This window comes from Panulirus ornatus, chromosome 19 (assembly GCF_036320965.1).
Source record: "Panulirus ornatus isolate Po-2019 chromosome 19, ASM3632096v1, whole genome shotgun sequence".
NCBI lineage: Eukaryota > Metazoa > Arthropoda > Malacostraca > Decapoda > Palinuridae > Panulirus > Panulirus ornatus.
In genome coordinates, this window is record NC_092242.1 from 9,376,787 (window position 1) to 9,398,503 (window position 21,717).

The 21,717-nt window shown below is 36.9% G+C and overlaps 1 protein-coding gene across 2 annotated transcripts in view; it reads right to left on the bottom strand.

Moving 5' to 3' along the window:
- Positions 1–18,703, bottom strand: part of Gcn2 (eukaryotic translation initiation factor 2 alpha kinase Gcn2) — a 70,990-nt gene extending 52,287 nt beyond the window's left edge. The window contains exons 1-7 of one of the 2 annotated variants that reach the window (XM_071673588.1): positions 18,533–18,703; positions 13,958–14,135; positions 9,835–10,004; positions 9,169–9,310; positions 7,035–7,204; positions 6,580–6,708; positions 1,654–2,428 (exon numbers count right to left, since the gene is read on the bottom strand). In XM_071673588.1, the coding sequence (XP_071529689.1) occupies positions 1,654–2,428; positions 6,580–6,708; positions 7,035–7,204; positions 9,169–9,310; positions 9,835–10,004; positions 13,958–14,008 (1,437 nt within the window). In that variant the 5' untranslated portion in view covers positions 14,009–14,135; positions 18,533–18,703. The remainder of the gene's footprint in view (positions 1–1,653; positions 2,429–6,579; positions 6,709–7,034; positions 7,205–9,168; positions 9,311–9,834; positions 10,005–13,957; positions 14,136–18,532) is intronic. The other variant, XM_071673589.1, reaches the window with a different exon arrangement.
- Positions 18,704–21,717: the final 3,014 nt, after the last annotated feature.

A 21,717-nucleotide genomic window follows, 5' to 3' on the forward strand; every position in this document is an offset into this window, starting at 1 on the left:
ATGGGACTATTTCAAAATTGAATGGTTTCATTCTTGCCCAAAAACTAAGATATGAGCTTATAGTAACCCACAAGAACTCAACATCAAAAACAAGATTTTGTGTAAGGACATCATGAGTAATTCACTAACTCTCCATCCAGAGCCCAATACTGTAAGGAAAAGCATTTTCATAAAAAGATGTTGAACAGCTAAATTTTCAGAAAAAAATATTAGCCTGTGAGACCTTTCACATAAGCTGAAGATATATGGTTACAGTCATTGATTGATCAAAAGCAAACTCTTTAGCTAAGTAAAAGGCTTCAGTGAACTGAAGACTGACCAAAAGATGGTAACCAAATGGGAGCTTCCTGATGAATTTTGATAGGGTAGGAATGATCCTGACCTAATATACCTATACCCAAGAAGTATCTTGTGGCTTCTGGGATGGGCCACAGAGGAGAGAAAATGAAATATAAACAAAATTATGCAAGATGCCTGTATATAATACAATAAGAAAACCAAAGATGGTGGAAAAGAACCTAACATATCATAAATTTGTAAAGGATAGGCAAATATCCAAAGCATGCTCTACAGAAATTAATTCTAGAAACATTAACCAATTGAGAAGTTTGCTGCATGAAGTTGTTCATTCATATAAAATAGTGAGACAGGGTAATGCAAGAAAATAATATTTTATATTGATTTTATAATACTGAGTAGCCGTTTCCCACCTTAGCGAGGTAGTGTCAGAAAACAGACAAAGAAATATACATCCACTCTCATACACAGATATACACATTTACGCACATACATGTGAAGTGCTTTAGATACCTAGGAGTGGGCTTAGCAGCGACTGAAACGATGGAAATGGAAGAGAGTCACAGGATGGGGGAAAGGGCAAAGTTTCTGGGAGCAATGAAGAATGTGTGGAAGGAGAGAACATTATCTCAGAGAGCAAAAATGGGTATGTTTGAAGAAATAGTAGTTCCAACGATACTATATGCTTGCAAAGCATGGGCTATAGATAGGGTTTACAGAGGAAGGTGGATGTGTTGGAAATGAAATGTTTGAGGACAATATGTGGTGTGAGGTGGTTTGATCGAGTAAGTAATGAAAGGATAAGAGAGATGTGTGGTAATAAAAAGAGTGTGGTTGCAAGAGCAAAAGAGGGTGTGTTGAAATTGTTTGGATATATGGAGAGAGTGAGTGAGGAAAGATTGACAAAGAGGATATATGTGTCAGTAGTGGAGGGAACAAGGAAAAGCAGGAGACCAAATTGGAGGTGGAAGGATAGAGTGAAAAAGATTTCGAGTGATTGGGGCCGGAACATACAAGAGGGTTAGAGGCATGCAAGGAACAGAGTGAACCGGAACGATGTGTATACCGGTGTCAACAAGCTGTCAATGGACTGAACCAGGGATAGTGAAATGCCTGGGGTAAACCATGAAAAGGTCTGTGGGGCCTGGATGTGGATAAGGAGCTGTTTCAGTGCATTATACATGTATATGTATATGTGCGGTGTATGAGCGTCTAAGTATATATATACGTGTTTAAGAGTGGATGGGCCATGCTTCATCTGTTTCCTGGTGCTACCTTGCTGATGTGGGAAATGGCGATCAAGTATAATATAGAATAATAAATAAATATGAATAACAAGTAAAATGGAAGGCCTACCTTATCAACTCGTTTACCGAGGAAGAGTGAAAGGATGACAAGACCAAGACGATAAACATCACCTTTCTTTCCACCCCGCCCAGGAGATAATGGGTAGACTGGCAGCACTTGCAAGTCAGTAAACTCTACCACAAGCTCAACTATTCTTTTCTCCACTCCATAATCTGCAACCCTAACTTGATGAGACAGATTATCAAAATATATACAGGAATCTCTAAGATCTCTATGTACAATATTGTTCTGATGTAGATAGCTTAATGCATGGAGTGTTCCCTCTGCGATATTCCTTAGGAGTGGGAGGTGATTCAGGGGTATGTTACAGTCTAAAAAGTATGTCATGGATGTACCATGTACATATTCTTGTAGGACACACACAGATATGCTTTCATTTGGATGATACTCAACTTTCATTCCCCAGTAATGAACTAAATTATCATGAGATAGCCGCAGCAATGTTTTCATTTCCTTCTCCAAGACTGAAAATTTGCCATTCAGTTTTTCAAGCTGGGTTTCCTGTCCAATCTTCACATGGTTTCCCTTCTTTCCAGTTCGTTTTGCTTTGACATACCACTGATATATGACACTCCTTTCCATAGACCCTTTCTCCCGTGCTTCTAGTATGCAGCACTCTTGAGTTCTACGTTCCTTGATGAAGCCCACCACAACAACTACACGCTCCTGTTTTCCTGCCTGAGGGAAGTGAATGACTGCATTTTCTGATAGTTCTCCCGGGCCAGTCTCCACACTGCATTCAGATAATGATCGATTCTTCATCCTGTAATTACAACTTCCATTAACCATGATATCCTTATACAAAAGATTAGACAAAAACCATTCTGATTTTTAAATCTGATGTGCTCTCATTATTTGTTTCTATAATGTGATATGGTTCTTAACAGAAATAATCTACTAAGACAATTTTGAGTCTACTTAAATGTACAGGTCAGCAGAAAGAAGCAAATTTTCTTACCTCACAAATGAAAAACATCCCAATCAGCAGTAAGAGAAAATATAAACTCAATTTTCTTCTGTTAAAGCTGAACATCATTCATTTATACTACTCTTATGCAACCACATCCATGCAAAGGGAGCCCTCTAATACAGAAGATAACAGTAAAATTTCCACTAAAGTGAATGAAATTGTGACTGTACACAGCTAGAGCAGATGATGCCAACAGCTAATCTGAGTGCTGCCATTCTTGTTTGAAGATAACCTCATTTCAAGATATAAAGGGCAGATTGGAAGTATCATGTAATTATGAGAGATGACACAAAAAAACTCTTTAAAGTCACAAGAGTTTTCTGCCACCAACATAGAGCTTACCACTGATGCCTTTCATATGATGAAAAGTTACTGAGATTAGATGTTCACTATCTGAGATTTATGCTAAGAGAGGTTACCTCTTAATGTTACTTTCCACCTCCACCGCTTACACATTAAAGGGTGTATAATCAGCCCATAGGCCCAATAAGACAGATAACTGTGGAATAACAGCTTCTGTTAACTGAGATTTGGGCTAGACACAGATTCCCTTACCATCTGGCTAACATCTCCTGACAGCTGACGGCCGTAATGACATACCTAATTTTCTCTTCTTCTCAATTTGGTCAAATACCAAACACAGATGAAAATATATAAAAATATATTTATAATAGCAAAATAACCATGGCTCTCTTGTAACATTAATAATACCATTTATCTTGATACATAGATCTCTCTCTATATTACATTACTTAAAATCACTGGCAAATTCCCTGGCCTCAATTATATAACATGAGGGTTTGAAATGACTGAGATGTGTACAGATTACATTATACATTTACCAACAGCTTTGTATCACATTCTTCATCTTATGGCCATTCCTGAGAAAAAGGCTTGACCTTGGCCTTCTTCCAGTTTCAATACAATTTCTCAAAGAAAACTGAAGAAGATATAATAGGTTACTATAATATTTATGGGTAAATAGGGGAGATAACTGTAACATCAATAATTTAATTGCAATCTTTTCAAAGTGTTTTATAAAGGAGACAGAAATCTTATACCATACTTTATAGGTAAAGATGTGCAAAATTGGTCAATAAATCATTCACCGGTTTCAAATCACACTCAGAATATTAGGAACCTTAAATTCAAGAAAGATGAAGCTCTCCTGAGGGAAATGCCACAATTTAAAAAGAAGGGGACGCACTATGGTTTTTTTAAGCTTGGGGGTATATAACACCTCTTTACTCTTTATCATTGTCACTTCATCTCACCAAGAGAATAAAACATATGATTTTGTTAAAACTATGTGCAAGTTCTAGGATGATATAAGTGCTCTGAATCTTAAAGAAGTGCATTTATTGTTTTCATAATAAAAAAGGGATATTCACTGGCACACTCGTCAGAAATATTGAGTGCAAAAACACAAAACTTTTCACTCTCAAATTATCATATAAAATGTACCAAAATGAGAACTTTCCTGTAGTTTTGGTGCATTACACATGATAGCTGGAGAACGAGTGTGAGCAGATCTGGCCTTTTTTCGTCTGTTTTCTGGCACTATCTCACTAATGCACGGGATGAAGATGCTGTTCCCTGTGGGACAGGGTGGTACCGGGAATGGATGAGGGTTAGCAAGTATGAATAAGTACATGTGTATATATGTATAAGTTATGTATATGTTATGTGTATGTATATGTACATATTTTTTTTTTTTTTTCATACTATTCGCCATTTCCCGCGATAGCGAGGTAGCGTTAAGAACAGAGGACTGGGCCTTTGAGGGAAATCCTCACCTGGCCCCCTTCTCTGTTCCTTCTTTTGGAAAATTAAAAAAAAACGAGAGGGGAGGATTTCCAGCCCCCCCGCTCCCTTCCCTTTTAGTCGCCTTCTACGACACGCAGGGAATACGTGGGAAGTATTCTTTCTCCCCTATCCCCAGGGATCAGTTATAAAGGAGTTAAAAGAAAAAATATGATCTGTACATTGTGTTACTGTATTAAAAAAGACCCATAGATTACACTTGATTTAACAGACAATCAGAGCTCTTCGTTCAATAGCACTCTGTGATAAGTCTAAGAGCATAAATACGCGAGAATAGAGACTGAAATTATTCTACGATGGTCTATAAACACCAGAGAATTTTTGGTGTACAGTAAATAATCACAGTTTTGTAAAGTTTAAGAACTTACATGAATTTAATTCCCAGAAAACTTTACAGTTTGTTATAAAATCACACTTTATAAAAGGTATTAAATTTGAAAAGATATGAAACTTTATTCTAATCTTGTCTAAAAGGAATAAACGGTAATGTCTGTTAAACTTATAAATTACTGATGATATAATATAATGATATAATGTGTAATTTGTTGAATTTGTTTATGGTTAGGGTTGTACATATATATATATATATATATATATATATATATATATATATATATATATATATATATATATATATATATATATATGGCTGGAAATCCTCCCCTCTCGTTTTTTTCAATTTTCCAAAAGAAGGAACAGAGAAGGGGGCCAGGTGAGGATATTCCCTCAAAGGCCCAGTCCTCTGTTCTTAACACTACCTCGCTATCGCGGGAAATGGCGAATAGTACGAAAGAAAGAAAGAAAGATATATGTGTGTGTGAGTGGATGGGTCTTTCGTCTATTTCCTGCTGCTGTTTTGTTGATAGAGGAAATGATGGTCAAGTATAATAATAATAATTATAATAAGAATGGCCCAACCCACCCACATACACATGTATATACATACACGTCCACACACAGCACATATACATACCTATACATCTCAATGTGTACATGTATATACACACACACAGACATATACATATATACCCATGTACATAATTCATACTGTCTGCCTTTATTCATTCCCATCACCACCCCACCACACATGGAATAACAACACCCTCCCCCCTCATGTGTGCGAGGTAGCGCTAGGAAAAAACCAACAAAGGCCTCATTTGTTCACACTCAGTCTCTAGCTGTCATGTAATAATGCACCAAAACCACAGCTCCCTTTCCACATCCAGGCCCCAGAGAACTTTCCATGGTTTACCCCAGACGCTTCACATGCCCTGGTTCAATCCATTGACAGCAGGTCGACCCCGGTATACCACATCGTTCCAGTTCACTCTATTCCTTGCACGCCTTTCACCCTCCTGTATGTTCTTACGATCCTGTTATCAAGTTACTTTTTTAATTTCATTTTATGTCTTTTGGATGCTCTACCTTACATCCCTTTAACAACTGTTCACAGTCCACAATGTGTGTGTGTGAGTGTAGTGTAAGTTATATCATTATCGGCAGATATCAACAACAACAGAAAGGCCACAATTACAAATAACACAACAACTGACACCCCTTCAGTATTTTCCAGAACTGCCAAGAACAGTACCTATGAATTTAACTCAAACAGCCAGGCAGCTGATATGTGCAAATAAGGTTATAGTTTGTTCCAAACACTGCCTCACTAAGGCAAGAGAAGCAACTAAGTATGATAAAAAGATAAGCCTAAACGTTCAAATATATGCATGCTCGCATATATGTAACTCAGCAACTGAGTGTTTGAAGGATTACAATACAAAAGTTAACTAAAATGACAAAACCAGGATGATAGACAAATATACAACCATACTAACTGGTCAAAATAGAAAGGTTATAATTCTTTTTTGCTGAGACCGAAATGGCACAGGTAAAACATGCCTCAATCAAAGGCCATCACAGGTGAAAGAAATAATTGGGAGAAAGTGAAAGTAGAAATTTATTAGGGTTCTGCAGGCATTTGCACACCTGACTCTTAAGGGGAGAAAGGTTATAGGAGGATGGAAGAGAATTCCATAGCTTAGCTGTTCGAGGGAAGAAGGAAGTAAAATAATCAATCCTTGAGTAACTTGCCGTGCAAAGCAGCTAAAATTCACACTTACCGTCTTTGACTAGAAGAATCTAATATATCAGCACCATGCAGTTTATCACAATTAAATTCAGACAAGAAAGATGGTCGGAACTTTTGCTCTCGTCTTTGTCGCTCCACTTCTTTTAGCTTCATCTTTACTCTGATTTGGAGATACAAAGCAATCATCCTTAGCATTAGTGAATTAACAAAGATACTCAAAATCACAAGTTACAAAGATTAGCAAAAGATCAATCTTTAGCTGTAAACTGTACTGTACTAACCTCTCCCAGTCACAAATTATGTATGAATGCTTACTGTCTCCATTCTCAGCGCATCTTTCACAACCACACAAGCTACTTCCCTTTAAGCAGTCCAGCAGATTTCTGCTTCCACTCCTACATCTTTTATTTCTTATTTTGATGACTAAATAATCAGAAGTATTTGCACACACTTAAAATTACAGCACATCAGTTTATAACAAGGTACCTAGCAACCTCTTCTTGAATAAAGGTACGATGAGCTTCTTCCTGCATCTCTTGCTGCCTTCTGATTTTTTCCTTTGCCTCTTCACTTGCTTTCTTACGAGACTCTATCCCTGCAACCATTTCATCGTAGATACTGTCTGTATAAGGTCTTGCATGTTCACTCAGGTAGTTCTGCAAAGTGGTATACTTTAATCACTTGTATTAAAAGACAACTAAAAGGATGAAAGGCTTTCTTTAGTTATCAGATGACTGTTTTCAGCCTATAAACAAGGCATTCTAAACACAAATGCACATCTAAATGATAAATAAAGATACACACAGCTTCTTTTTTTCAGTAGGTAGCAGTTAGTAGGCAGCCAACAACCAGGGAGGTATATTACCAGTACTACCCGCATGGGTATCGGGAGGGTTAGTGACATCGGCTAACTGAGCCAGTACTTTCATGGTTAAGTTGCACTCCTCTGATCCAGGTAGCTGTCTATTCTTTCTGCCTCACTAACATGTGGACTACTAGCACTCTGTCCATAAGCAAACAATCTCTCTTTGTCATTTGTAACACTTGACAACACTTCACTCATGCAGCTCATTCTTCATAACTCTAGATTTTCCTGTGGTGAGCACTATGCACTAGCCCTGCTTTTTGGCAAAATGGTAGGAGCAGTAGACTGAAGTAATAGGTAGGAACATTTAAGCAGGAGCATTAGGTAGAAACATTAGGTAGAAGTAGTAGGTAGGAGTTTTAGATGGTAGTCGTTATTACGAACATTAGGTTGGAGCCCTTGCAGATACTGCACTAGACTTGCCCTCTGCCAGTGGCCTGTTAAGGGTGAGGCACTAAAGGCTAAGAAGTGGCACTGGAGTTCTTTAGTTATGGAGACTCTGTTGCCATGACCACCCCTTTGAGGGAGTTCCAATTGGAAAAGGTGTCAGAGATATAGATAAAGACATGGCTTTTTCATCAATAAAGATATGGTATCAAATGAAGAATCTGGAATGCTATATGTTATTAACTACCAATAACAGTATGTTGTCATTCAACTGAAATATTTTTTCTTTACAAAACTCCTTTCCTACCTTTGGGAAATAGCATCAGAAATAAATGAACAATGGCCTGACTTTTACACCTACACTATATGTATGTCGTGTAGTAAACAGAAGGTAGGCGTCAACAATGAAGGTACAATCACCTGAGTGATGGGAGGAATTATCAGCATAGTGGGCCAGCAATGTGGTGGCTTTTATGCATTCCTCCCTATCCTAGGTTGGTCTTCCCTTTCTGCCCCATATAAATGTAGACTGCTGGAACTCAGTCCACAAACACAAACTTAGTTTTTATCTTTATCACATAACAGACTATAATCTTTTTTCCTAAATATTTTTTTCTAAATAAAAACTTTCTTTCTCAGGATAGAAAGAAAATAATGCTTTATTGGATGTGTCAAGGATATGCTGGGTGGTGAAAAAGCAAATGCACATGAGAGTGGATGGAGAATTGAGCAAAAGTTTCAATATATGTGTGGTTGTGAGGCAGGGATGCATGATGTCACTGGCTTTTTAACATAAATATGGATGGAGTGATAAGAAATGAAAGCAAAATTAGGGAAAAGAGATGTAGTGGTGGAGTGTGATGATAAGGTGTGGTGGCTTGTGACAAGCCTGTGTGTGGATGATACTGTACGTTTGCAAAGAGTGAAGAGGAGTTGCAGGAAGATTGTGTGTGTTTTATGGTACATGTGAATACAGGCAATGGAAAGTAATTGCAAGTTTACTATGGATATTTTATGCTTACCTGTACTAATCACTTTTACTGCCATGTCATCCACTCAACTATCCTGGCCTAGCAAAACTCGTCATGCTATTTCTCTCTCTGGCAGGCCTATCATCTTGTCAACCATTCTGACCCGAAACAACTTTCCATACCCTTCTTAATTAAGGCATTACACACAAAATTTCAGTCAGCAAAATCTTGTCCTAGAATTACTGGAAACCTGAGAAATCAGGTGTTGGTTACAATGGACAAATTTATTTTCAGTCTTTCCTTGAGTTCATTCTATGGGTAACATAACAGCTAAACATTTTACAAATATATAATTTCTGTCAGTAATTGCAAGCTAATAAACTTAATCAAGACTCACCTGTGCTTGCTGACAGAGCTCTAGCATTACAACTAATCCCTTTTGTGCAAATTCAGTGGCTTTTCTCTCAAGTTGATTGGTCAATTCCACAGCTTCTTTATCAGATAGGCCAGCAAAAGACTCCACGGCCACTTTAGCTGGTCTGAAGTGAGAAACACATTAACCAACCAATTTGTATCTTATCCCTCCAACTAAAAGATGCAAGAAAGATACATGGAAGAAAACTCAACATACAGTTACATGGATCCTTAAGAAACTAAACGTACAGTTGCATTGGTGAATGATATTATGGCCATGTAGAATTTTAACCAAATATCTTGTTTGAGGTAAGGAGGAGACATGGTTGACTACAGAACAGATGGATGGATATAATAAGTAAGCAGGTAAGGTCTAGGAATTTGTCAATATATACTAAGAGATAAATGATACAAATGCAATGAAATGTACCTCTGCCTAGGAAACTGACAAAACAATCATGGCATCAACATCAGTGCATGTGATCACTGCCCTTTTATGAATAAAAGAAAAATACTAACAACCTCACTATTTGCACAAGAAAATTATAATCAAATATTCAGGGTTATGAGATTCATTCTTTCCAGTTATCACACAAAAAAATCTTCAGTTTTTTCTATTAACAAAAATACAATATTAAGACTGACTTACTCATTTGGATATTTTTCAGTTGTTGCTATTTTCAAGACAGCACTGACATGTGAGTGAAGTGTTCCCCCTTCAGAGTGATGTGGACCTAAGGTAACTTGCACTTCAGGAGATCTGTATACTTTCCATACGTCTTTCTCTCTTAAGTCTATAAATTCCTTACCATATGCACTCTGAAAAACATCAAATTCATCTATTTATAATCAGAAATAATAGCATATATTCAACAAAAAGCAACCTAAACAAAAATATTAAGAAAACAATGTTTCATATCTTTCCATGATCATCATTATTTTTATCTCTGATGTAAATAAAAATAATGGCAGCACAAAGCCTGTGAACGGTATGTATTTCAGCTAAACTCATAACTTGCCTTCTTTTCCTGTACTTCTCCCATCAAGCTGCCAGTATGCCCAAGGCAGAGAACACACAGCTAATCATGTCAGAGTCATGAGTAATGTTACCATATTCCTATATGCTCCCCTTCACTGATGTTCCCATTTCCTCTATTATTCTCCAGATACTAATCATCTTACTAAACATTTTTTAGTTTACCCTGAAGATTGCTGGTACTCTTCCTCCCCATCTCATATTTACCCTCTTTTTTGGCCCTTACACCTTCCTTCTTTCCCACTGTTTTTGTATATATTCCAGTCACTCGCACTCCCTTGCATACAGTGCCCATACACTTCTCTCCTTTTTCATTAGCAACTTATTTCCTCATCCCACCACTCAAACAGGAGAGAGATGAATTATCAAGCTGTGTATGACTGAGAGAACTGAACATAAAGTAATTTTAAGGTTTGGAGGTATGAAGAGGAGATTGAAGAGAGATTTGGCTTGGAGGATGTAATGATCAGAAATGTAGGGAAAGGGGAAAGATGGAGACTATGGAGGTGGAAGGATGGATTAAATGAGGCTTTGAGTTATCGGGGCCTGAATATGCAGGAAGATGAAAGGCCCAAATGAGGTAAAGCTCATCAGAATTATCATATTATCCCTGGGGATAGGGGAGAGAGAATACTTCCCACGTATTCCCTGCGTGTCGTAGAAGGCGACTATAAGGGGAGATGAACGGGGGGGGTGTGTGTGTGGAAATCTTCCCCTCTCGTTTTTAATTTCCAAAAGAAGGAACAGAGAAGGGTGCCAAGTGAAGATATTCCCTCCAACGCTCATTCTTCTGTTCTTAACGCTAACGCGGGAATGATGATGTATGAATATATATATATATATATATATATATATATATATATATATATATATATATATATATATGATCGCCAATCTCCGCATTACCGAAGAACCGCCAGGAAACACGAAAAAAGACCCATCCATCATATACACGCACACATACATATACGCATAATGCACATGCATTTATGCATGTACATACATATAATACACACACACACACACACGCATATATATATATATATATATATATATATATATATATATATATATATATATATATATCTTTCTTTTTTCTTTCAAACTATTCGCCATTTCCCGCATTAGCGAGGTAGCGTTAAGAACAGAGGACTGGGCCTTTGAGGGAATACCCTCACCTGGCCCAATTCTCTGTTCCTTCCTTTGAAAAAAAAAAAAAAAAAAAACCGAGGGGAGGATTTCCAGCCCCCCTCCCCTTTTAGTCGCCTTCTACGACACGCAGGGAATACGTGGGAAGTATTCTTAATCCCCTATCCCCAGGGATATATATATATATATATATATATATATATATATATATATATATATATATATATTCATACTATTCGCCATTTCCCGCATTAGCGAGGTAGCGTTAAGAACAGAGGACTGGGCCTTTGAGGGAATATCCTCACCTGGCCCCCTTCTCTGTTCCTTCTTTTGGAGAAGAAAAAAAAAAATGAGAGGGGAGGATTTCCAGCCCCCCCCCCCCCTCCCCAGCTCCCTTCCCTTTTAGTCGCCTTCTACGACATGCAGGGAATACGTGGAAAGTATTCTTTTTCCCCTATCCCCAGGGATATATATATATATATATATATATATATATATATATATATATATATATATATATATATATATATATATACACACACACACACACACACACAATTGTTTCTTGCTTTAAAGAAACTGTCTTCTGAGAAGGATCAGAACGTAACTAGGCATGAGAACTGATATGGTGCAGTTTTGTTACGCTAAAACTCTTAGGTCAATAAAATGTCTAGTTAATACAATGACACACCTAAATTTGTGTAAGTGCCATCTGATGTTTTTTCATGTAATCTAAAAATGATAAAAAGAACAGGCTAAAATTTAGTGGCATAATTAATGAGTCAGCTTACGGGTTCACAATCGAGTGTGGACGTCTTACAGTTTATATACCTAGTTTCCCATTATACCAGTTCTTTCAGAAAGCACTTTCAGTTATATAATGTTTACGTGTCTGGTCCCTATTCTTCCTCCCAAAACTTGTATTAATACAGTCAATTTATTCCCAGAGATTCTACTTTCAGTTGAATAGGGATCATGATCTTGGAAAATGTCTGAGTGCCATCTCGGTTTTCATATTCTATTCACTAATATTCCATAAAGGGAAACTAAAGATAGATTTTACTAATATTTTTCAAAACTTTTAGGTATTTGAAGGCCTTGATCTTAAACAGACGACGGATCTATTAACGCTGAGAGAAATCCTGTTTTTATGAAAGAAACATTTAAGGACATCGACCTACGCTCAATATGAGGTCAAATGGCTTAATGATTGCCCTCTAATTCATTAAACGGCATGTTAAATGATATGATTCTTATGTTTAAATCTTACGACTAAATCTTGCGGTCTTAAATTCTCTGATAAAACATGAAAATATGAAATTCACATCTGACGCAAATAAATCGTCCAATTTTTTTAGACAGCAATTAAGCGTTCGATAAGTCAGTTATGGAAAGCCTACGTTCAGAGTTCACTTCGTTCATTCATATCTGTTTTAAAAGTAACCTTATTCATAATTTGAGTATTTGGGCTCTTAATAATTGTTCTAATTATCTTGATGAATCAGTGTTTGTAGGTCTTTCATGCATTAATGGATTTCCGCGAATTTCAAACATATTTATTGAGAAGAGCCACTGCCGACATACAGAGCTTCGATCTGGGCAGTGAGCTTCGAAAACTGATTCATGAATTTTATCCGCACAATTCAAAGTGATATTCAAAGCCAAGGAGAGTATCAATAGTTTATTCAGATTTAAAGAGGTTCCGAGAGATTTATAGAGGCATCTCAGGTATAAAGATACATATGTAACTGCTGCCAGATATCCTATATCAAAACTAAAATACAGGAGAAATCTGGGATAGGTTAACGACTTCGTCACGACGCGAACGAGGACTCAAACCACCTTTTTCGGCTGTTGAAGATCCCCCTCAGGAAAACAACAATCCCCAGTCAGCGGTCACGTTTTCATTACCGAGCTGGGATGCCTGGGAGCATAACTTTCCAATCATGGGACCATTAAATATCCCCAAAGGTAAATCCTACATTGGTTCGCATGCACGTTCCAGCAAGCATTTATGTTCCCAATTTTTAGGAAGACTATGGAGAATTACAGTGTTAGGTAGGTCACGAATAATATAAAATTTCAGTTTCTTCTGAGATTGTTTTCCAGGTACACTGTTATTTCAGACACAGGCACGGTGTTTCTGGTATATAACATGTATATGTTTGAAAAGTTATATTGAGGATATGACATGAACATTCAGAAGGGTAAGAGGCATGGTTGATACAGTGAACATGGGAGGCAACGTGATGTCAGTGAACTGAACAAAGGCATGTGATGCAGTCAAGGTAAGCCATGGAATGCTGTTTGTGGCTTGGCTATAGATGGCAGGTTGATGTACATTAATGATGCAGTTATTCATTTGTTCCGAATGCTTCCTCCCTTGGGTAGGAGAAGAATCAAGGTCAAGAAAAACACTTACCTCTGTTAATAGCGGTCAAAAATAAGTGACTGACTTCAGTGACATGCATCATTGGCTGTTGTCAAACCTGATCACTGTCTACCAAGAAAATAATCACAAGGATAACGTATTCATGGTGACTAAAGGAAAATATATAATTACACTGGAAACTATTGAAAAACTTACCCTCATAAATTCCACCTCTCCCCTAACATCATCAAGAAAGGAGTCATCCATCTTGATTACTAAAGGCTATCTAGACATAATTTGAGGCTTATTCCTCTTCTAGTGTCTGGAACAAATCTCTGTCACTCTTTCCATATGTCATGTACTTCCCACAGTCAGAGGAGAATGATGCACTTCACTGTGGAAAAGAAGCAGAGTATTATGATCCTCCTCATAACACAGCACAACCACAATAAATATAAGTTAATAAAAATTTATATAAACTTTGCAAATACTTTTTAGTAAGAAAAAATATACCATTGATTATAAGTAGTATTTTATGTTTTCTAAAATGTTTTCTTTAAATAGTAATTCCTATTTTCTTAAGTTTTGCATGTATTTCTGTTTAGTTATTGTACCACAAATGTACTGACATTCTTCCAATGTGGAAGTCTCAGAGGCATCTCTTAGGGTTAATGCCTCCCGCTCCCTCCTCTTTTAGTCGCCTTCTACGACACGCAGGGAATACGTGAGAAGCATTCTTCCTCCCCTATCCCCAGGTATAATATATATATTCTCATATGTAATGCACCAAAACCACAGCTCCCTATCCACATCCAAGCCCCACAGACCTTTCCATGGTTTACCCCAGATGCTTTACAGATTTTAAATGCCCGTTTTTACTTCATTTAGTAGTATGAATTTTGACGTGCAAAATTGTACTTTTTCACATAGGTTCTGTTAGGTTTGATTATATATAGTAAGGCTACTTTGTGTTGATTTTGCTTTTATTCTATGTAACCTAATCCAGCACTATAACATCATTTTTTAAAAGAAAGTGCAGTTTCATCAAAGAATTCCTCAAGCCAAAGGAGTTCATCATATCCATGCTACAAGAGCTCTTGGAAAAGGGATCCTGGGGCAATCAAATACACATACTTACACTTAGAATATACATACATGCATCAATCCATTGTGTATTTGCAATTAGTTTATAAATATCTTTCCTTTCTGTCAGTAGAAAAGTTCAAATTACTGTGACATCTTTCAGTGCTATGCCTTACATTTGTATCTCCTTCCATATCATGTGTTGCAGTTAGTTCCATGCTATTATTATCTAATATGTTTTTATTAAAATAAGAATGGTAACGTATCATTGCCAAAGATCAGGTCATTCATACTATTTCTTATTTTATTTTTTCTCTAACTAGATTAAGTTGAATGTATCAAACAGATTATGTACTGTGTATGAGTGAGTTTTCTATGTGTACTGGAAATCATGTTTAAATTTCAGTTCACTAAAACTCGTTCATCACAAACATTCCAGCACCTACATCTAAATGAGACCACAATATCATTAGCAGTTTTCAAATAATGCTGAAAATAAGGTGCAAGGGAAAGTTAGATGATGTTTCATAACTTCCATTTCTAAAAGTTATTTCAGCCACTTTCATATTAACCACAAATTTTCTTGATGTTCTTAACCCTTCCCACTCTTGATACATTTACTATCACAAAGAAATAGAACCAAATCACACTCCACCTAATTCATTACATTCTTCATACAGTACTGTCCATTATCACTGCACATTGATATCGGTAATATTCTAGAAAATATTTTTCGATATACCCCTGAACATTCAGGAGGGTGAAAGGCGTGCAAGGAATAGAGTGAATTGGAACGATGTGGTATACCGGGGTTGATGTGCTGTCAGTGGATTGAACCAGGGCGTGTGAAGCGTCTGGGGTAAACCATGGAAAGTTCTGTGGGGCCTGGATGTGGAAAGGGAGCTGTGGTTTCAGTGCATTATACATGACAGCTAGAGACTGAGTGTGAACGAATGTGGCCTTGGTTGTCTTTTCCTAGTGCTATCTCACGCACATGCGGGGGGAGGGGGTTGTTATTTCATGTGTAGCGGGGCAGCGATGGGAATGAATAAAGGCAGACAGTATGAATTATGTATGTGTATATATATGTATATGTCTGTGTGTGTATATATATGTATACATTGAGATGTATAGGTATGTATATTTGCGTGTGTGGACGTGTATGTACATACATGTGTATGTGGGTGGGTTGGGCCATTCTTTCATCTGTTTCCTTGCGCTACCTCGCTAACGCGGGACACCGCGACAAAGCAAAATAAATAAATAAAAAAAAAACCTAAAGTTGAATTTTATGATGTTGATTCTTTAAGCTCCAGTGATTTTAAATTATCAGCACTGACATAAAGCTTAATGATGGATTCAGTGGTTGGAAGATCTATTTTACATAGAGTGGTCACTTTAAACAAATTTCTTTTTTAACAAAAGAATCACAATATCAACTCATAAAACCAGACATAACATAGTCAGGTATCTCTTAAAGCAGTTGATGCAAATGACAAATCCTATGATACAATTTGCATCAGTACTGTATTGGTAAATTAAAAAGATTGCACATCCACAATGAAGAATTACCAGTAATAACTATCCCTAATTTATTTAAATTTCATGCAGTCTGTACAATAGTCTTACCACTAGATGAATTCTGCATGCTCTAATGGCTGGTCAAAGAGGGCAACCCAAATATATGATGAGTCAATGGATCTGCCTGAAGGCCTCTGTAATCTATTGGTGATCATGGTAGGCAGTACCATGCCTTTTCTATGGGCTCATCACATCTTTGGTGCCTACCACTCCCCATGATACCCAAAATTGTGCCCACTCCATGCGTATACATATGATTGACCAATCCATTAATACTTTTTTCCTTAAAAAAGATAATAGTTTTGATAGCTTTTGTGTGAATATATTTTGTGTAAAGATTGATCAGTCAAATGATTAATCTTTTCCCTTAGATTTTTTTTCATACATATTCGCCATTTCCATCCCCTCGCTCCCTCCCCTTTTAGTCGCCTATTACAACATACAGGGAATATGTGGGAAGTATTCTTTCTCCCCTCTCCTCACGGATAATGTAGAAGCATCTGCATTAATTCAGAAGAAAAAATACTGGTTTTCATATTTCTTGTGCACTTTTTCACAGAAAAATGTTAATGTTTTGAGCACAAGGGAAATTAAAGCTATTAATATAAAAGTACAGTTTTACTTCTGCTATTAAGTCTGGATTATGTGATTTAATTATGTAATGCTACTGTAGTATTTGGATAATACAATAACACTTGCAGAGCTTATGTTTGACCATTTTTATTCCATTAAACAATATCAGATAAAGCTATAGTGGTGAGGTTTGTGTATATCAGGGAAAATGAGTTAAATTAATGTATATTTAAATACTACTAAAATATCAACAGAACCTAAATAAAATCACTAAAACATCAATATAACCTATGAAACAAAAATCACCTTGCATCAAAAGTGATGGTAGAAATATACCAACTTGAAATCCATTTGCCACAAGGAATTATATGTCTGCTGGCTGTGTCGTCAGTTTGTTGACATCCTGCACCATTTAAACAGTACTTTAGTAGTTATGACAGACATATTTTGACTAGTATTGAACATTATGATAATTTTTCGCAGCAAGGAGAGATAAGTGAGGTTCCCATACATTCTTATGATTTTTTACCACTATATCACCTAGTTTTATATAGAATAACCCTACATTCCTTGATATATGTTACTGTAGCTTTATTGTGTGTATTGTACAGTATTAAAGATGAGACATTAGATGTTTCTGTATTCAGTATTCAGTGAACTATACAGTGCACATAAATCATAAGCCATTTCCCAAAGCTAGTTTCACTGTGGGATTGAAACAGACTTTCAACAAAATAAATTTCAGAGTCAATAAGTAAGAGAGTAAGTAATTCTGTCATGTAGGGGTGTAGCAATTTTAACATCATTATTAATGATTATCACACCGATGGGCTCATTATAGTTGAGACAACTGTATTCCTCCAAGGTACTTGATATTAGGTTACTTTAGGTTGTTAAATTTCTTGGGATGGTTTTCCTTTACTATGACCACGGATATGTAATAGAAACAACATACAAAAATAAAATAACTGAGTGGTTCTGTATGTTAAAATTCACTCCGGATTTTCATCCATATGTTTGCTTAGATTAGGTAGGGTTAAGCTTTTAGGTTAGGTCTGTGTAGTTTCAAGGTTTTGTCATTGTGAATAACTATCCTAACGGCAATAATTGTTCACTGTACTAACTGTTCCCATAAAGAACGTATGGAACAATGTATATTATAAAAAAAAAAAGTAATATTACCGCCGTTTGGGACACTCAACTGAAGGTCAGAATCGCACAAAAGACATGTAAACCCGTCGAAAAAAATAATTTCAGCCAAACCAAACCTAATCTAACAAAATTCGCTGAATAACGGTAATGATACCAAGTCTTAACTATTCAATGAGGCGATTATTGCAAGTGGGACAGCGTTCCCCCAACTCCAAAACACTTCAGACATGACTGTTGTCAGCAATGCAGTCTTAAACCTACTGCTTTCTTAATCTTCACGAATTTTGTATCGTCAACAGCATATACAAAATACATCCTTAAAGTACGTAGGTAACGTTTCTCAACTCTCGTCCTGTACCAGTAGCAATTCAACACGACTAGAGGAGGCTATGTCCTTTTTACCTTAGGCCAGACACGTCATTGCAGAACAAGTGTCGTCCTCACGTAGTATATTTGTGTGGTTTATAGCAAGTTGCAAGTGTACAGCAAGTTGTTGTGTCCTCCAGCAGCTGGATGCAAGTCACGTGCGTCAGTATATATATTTTGTTGCACTGGTGACACCATTTGTTTACCTTTTACTGGGGGGGCGGGGGGGGGGGGCGGTGCAACTCCTGTTGCCACAGGTGCCTCAACGAAACGTTTATTATATATTTTTTTTATCACTATTCATGGGATTATTAAGAAAATTTATATGAATTTAGATATGAAACACGTGTGAGATGTAAACCATAGATGTTAATTCATAGTTTAGCAAAGATGTGAACGTGGCAATCAAGTAAACGGTGGGTAACGCTAGCAAACTACCAGAATGCAACATTTATTTATATGTAAATGTTTGCCATTAGATCCTTACGATTATTTTGTTTTGACATAGAAATACTTTTATCTGTTAATCAATAAACTACATTGTAACTCATTTCGGACGAACTCATTCAGCTTATACCGAATCAACAAGAACGGCAAATGAAGATATGCATGGAAATAACTGGATGTGATATATATATATATATATATATATATATATATATATATATATATATATATATATATATATATATATATATATATATATGAAAAAAAAATTTCGTGATGTTATTTGGAAGAGGTATATTAAATCATTTACAGTTATTCTAAAAAGATTTAGAATCCAATTATGTACCACCAACTTCCCTCATCTTTGAATTATATGATTTAACCATAAACAAATTCATGAATTATATTGTTGGAGGGTTAATTGTTAATTGTATATAACCTCTTTTTAAAGTATGTCGGAAATCTTTTGTGGATATGCTTGTGATGGAAGGTGGGAACCTTGACCTTTGCTTATATATTTGATACCCGATGGTAGAAATGAAGGCAGCTGTGGGCCCTCCGGAATCTTGCTTGTGGTCAATAACACGGTTTTGTGGTTGCCTGTTGGATGCTAAAACTGGGTTTGTATGCATAGAAATTTGCTTGGGGGTTGGGATATTTCGATGAATGTCAGTTTCATTTCTTCACTCAGAGATGCTTGCGTATACCCCGCGAGCACGTGTATATTTCGTTCCCAAGGGAACCAAAAATATTCGTTAGTTTGATAATGTTTTAATAGTATGACATACTGAATGTTGAGCTGTTTGTTACGCCCGTGCAGGCTTCAGAAATGACATTAAACAGCCTACTGTGAAAGCTGGAAACCAGTCCACATCGGGAAATCTACCAAGGTTTGCGATTAGGGGAGTGGGACGTGTAAAGATGCAGATGTGCGATTTTGATCCACTACTTTGTCGCAGTCTCCCGTGTTAGCGAGGTAGCGCAAGGAAACAGACGAAAGAATGGCTCAACCAACCCACAATACACATGTATATACATACACGTCCACACACGCAAATATACATACCTATACATCTCAACGTATGAATATATATACACGCACAGACATATACACATGTACATAATTCATACTTGCTGCCTTTATTCATTCCCGTCGCCACCCCGCCACGCATGAAATGACAACCCCCTCCCCCTGCACGCCCGCGAGGTAGTGCTAGGAAAAGACAACAAAGGCCACTTTCGTTCACACTCAGTCTCTAGCTGTCATGTAATGATGCACCGAAACCACAGCTTCCTTTCCACATCTAGGCCCCGTAAAACTTTCCATGGTTTACCCCAGACGCTTCACATGCCCTAGTTCAATCCTTTGACAGCACGTCGACCCCGGTATACCACATCGTTCCTATTCACTCTATTTCTTGCTCGCCTTTCACCCTCGTGCATGTTCAGGCTCTGATCGCTCAAAATGTTTTTCACCCCATCCTTTCACCTTCAATTTGGTCTCCCATTTCTCCTCGTTCCCTTCACCTCTGACACATTTATCCTCTTTATCCAAGGTAATTGCAGAGACAGCTTAAGTCGTATATCTTTATTACTTACCCTCGTACCTAACAGTTATTTTGTACAATAAACTTTTGTCTATATTCATAATATGTTAGTTATATGAAAGATCAAAGTATATATTTGGAAGGCAGGAAAAAGAGTTTGAACGGAAGAAATTAAAGGATCAAAAGGGAAATACATGGGAACTACAAAAGCAGTTGGTGTGTTCACGTATCGGAGACGAAGTTAACCTCAAGTTTAGAACACATTTCCACTTACATTTAAACTATAAAAACACTTCATATTAATAACATACAAACAGTTCCCTAAAATCTAAGTCTGTACAAATGAAACTTGCTTAAGTTTAGCTTTAAAACTTGTACATTGAATGTGAAATGTCCTCTTATTTTAGTTATTGTAAGAATATATTTACATATTGTACAAATAGCTATTCGCGTTTTCTAAGGTTGCACAGTAAGATAAACTTTGGTATACATTAGAATACATATCAAAATACCGACTCTGTACATGTACACGTGTGTGACGTCCAACACAGTCTCTTCTGCTAGCAGTAAGGTCATTAATCATTAGCTTATCATTTTGGGGCATATTATGCACACTCCGCGATGAATACAGGAATAAGGAAGTGTAAACTTCGAATACGTGCATTGATGGCAAGCAGGTAATATTCGTTGAAATTCATATCCACATTTATTGTATCAACACACACACACACACACACACACACACACACACATATATATCACTGAATATTGAATGCGTGAATGTCATTGAATACACTCATTTTACACAGAATAGTATTCGCTAAGAACAAATGTATCGGTGAGTTTGCATAAATGTCGAAAATAAATCAGTTCTCTTGACATGGGCCACATGCATAGTGAGAGTGTATGTGGTCTTAAAATTATCTTTCAACACCTGAAGAGGGTGTTTTAAAGATTTTTCATTTGGTTGATGTAACTTACGTCGACGTTCTTAATGACCCTGGCAGTTGATTGGGCTGAAGCCCAGACAACCAAGCAACCGTGTTTTTGTGTCTCGTTCTTGGTATGTAGTTACCTTGCAAACTCCATTCACAACTGGGGTGGCTCTGACCCTGCATCGTTACTTGACAAGGGTCGAAAGCGGTCCGACTTATAACTCTCCCATGGTGTAATAGAACTTGATCCGCCTGCCTTACGCTACAGTATTGGCTCACTTCCCCTCTTCTG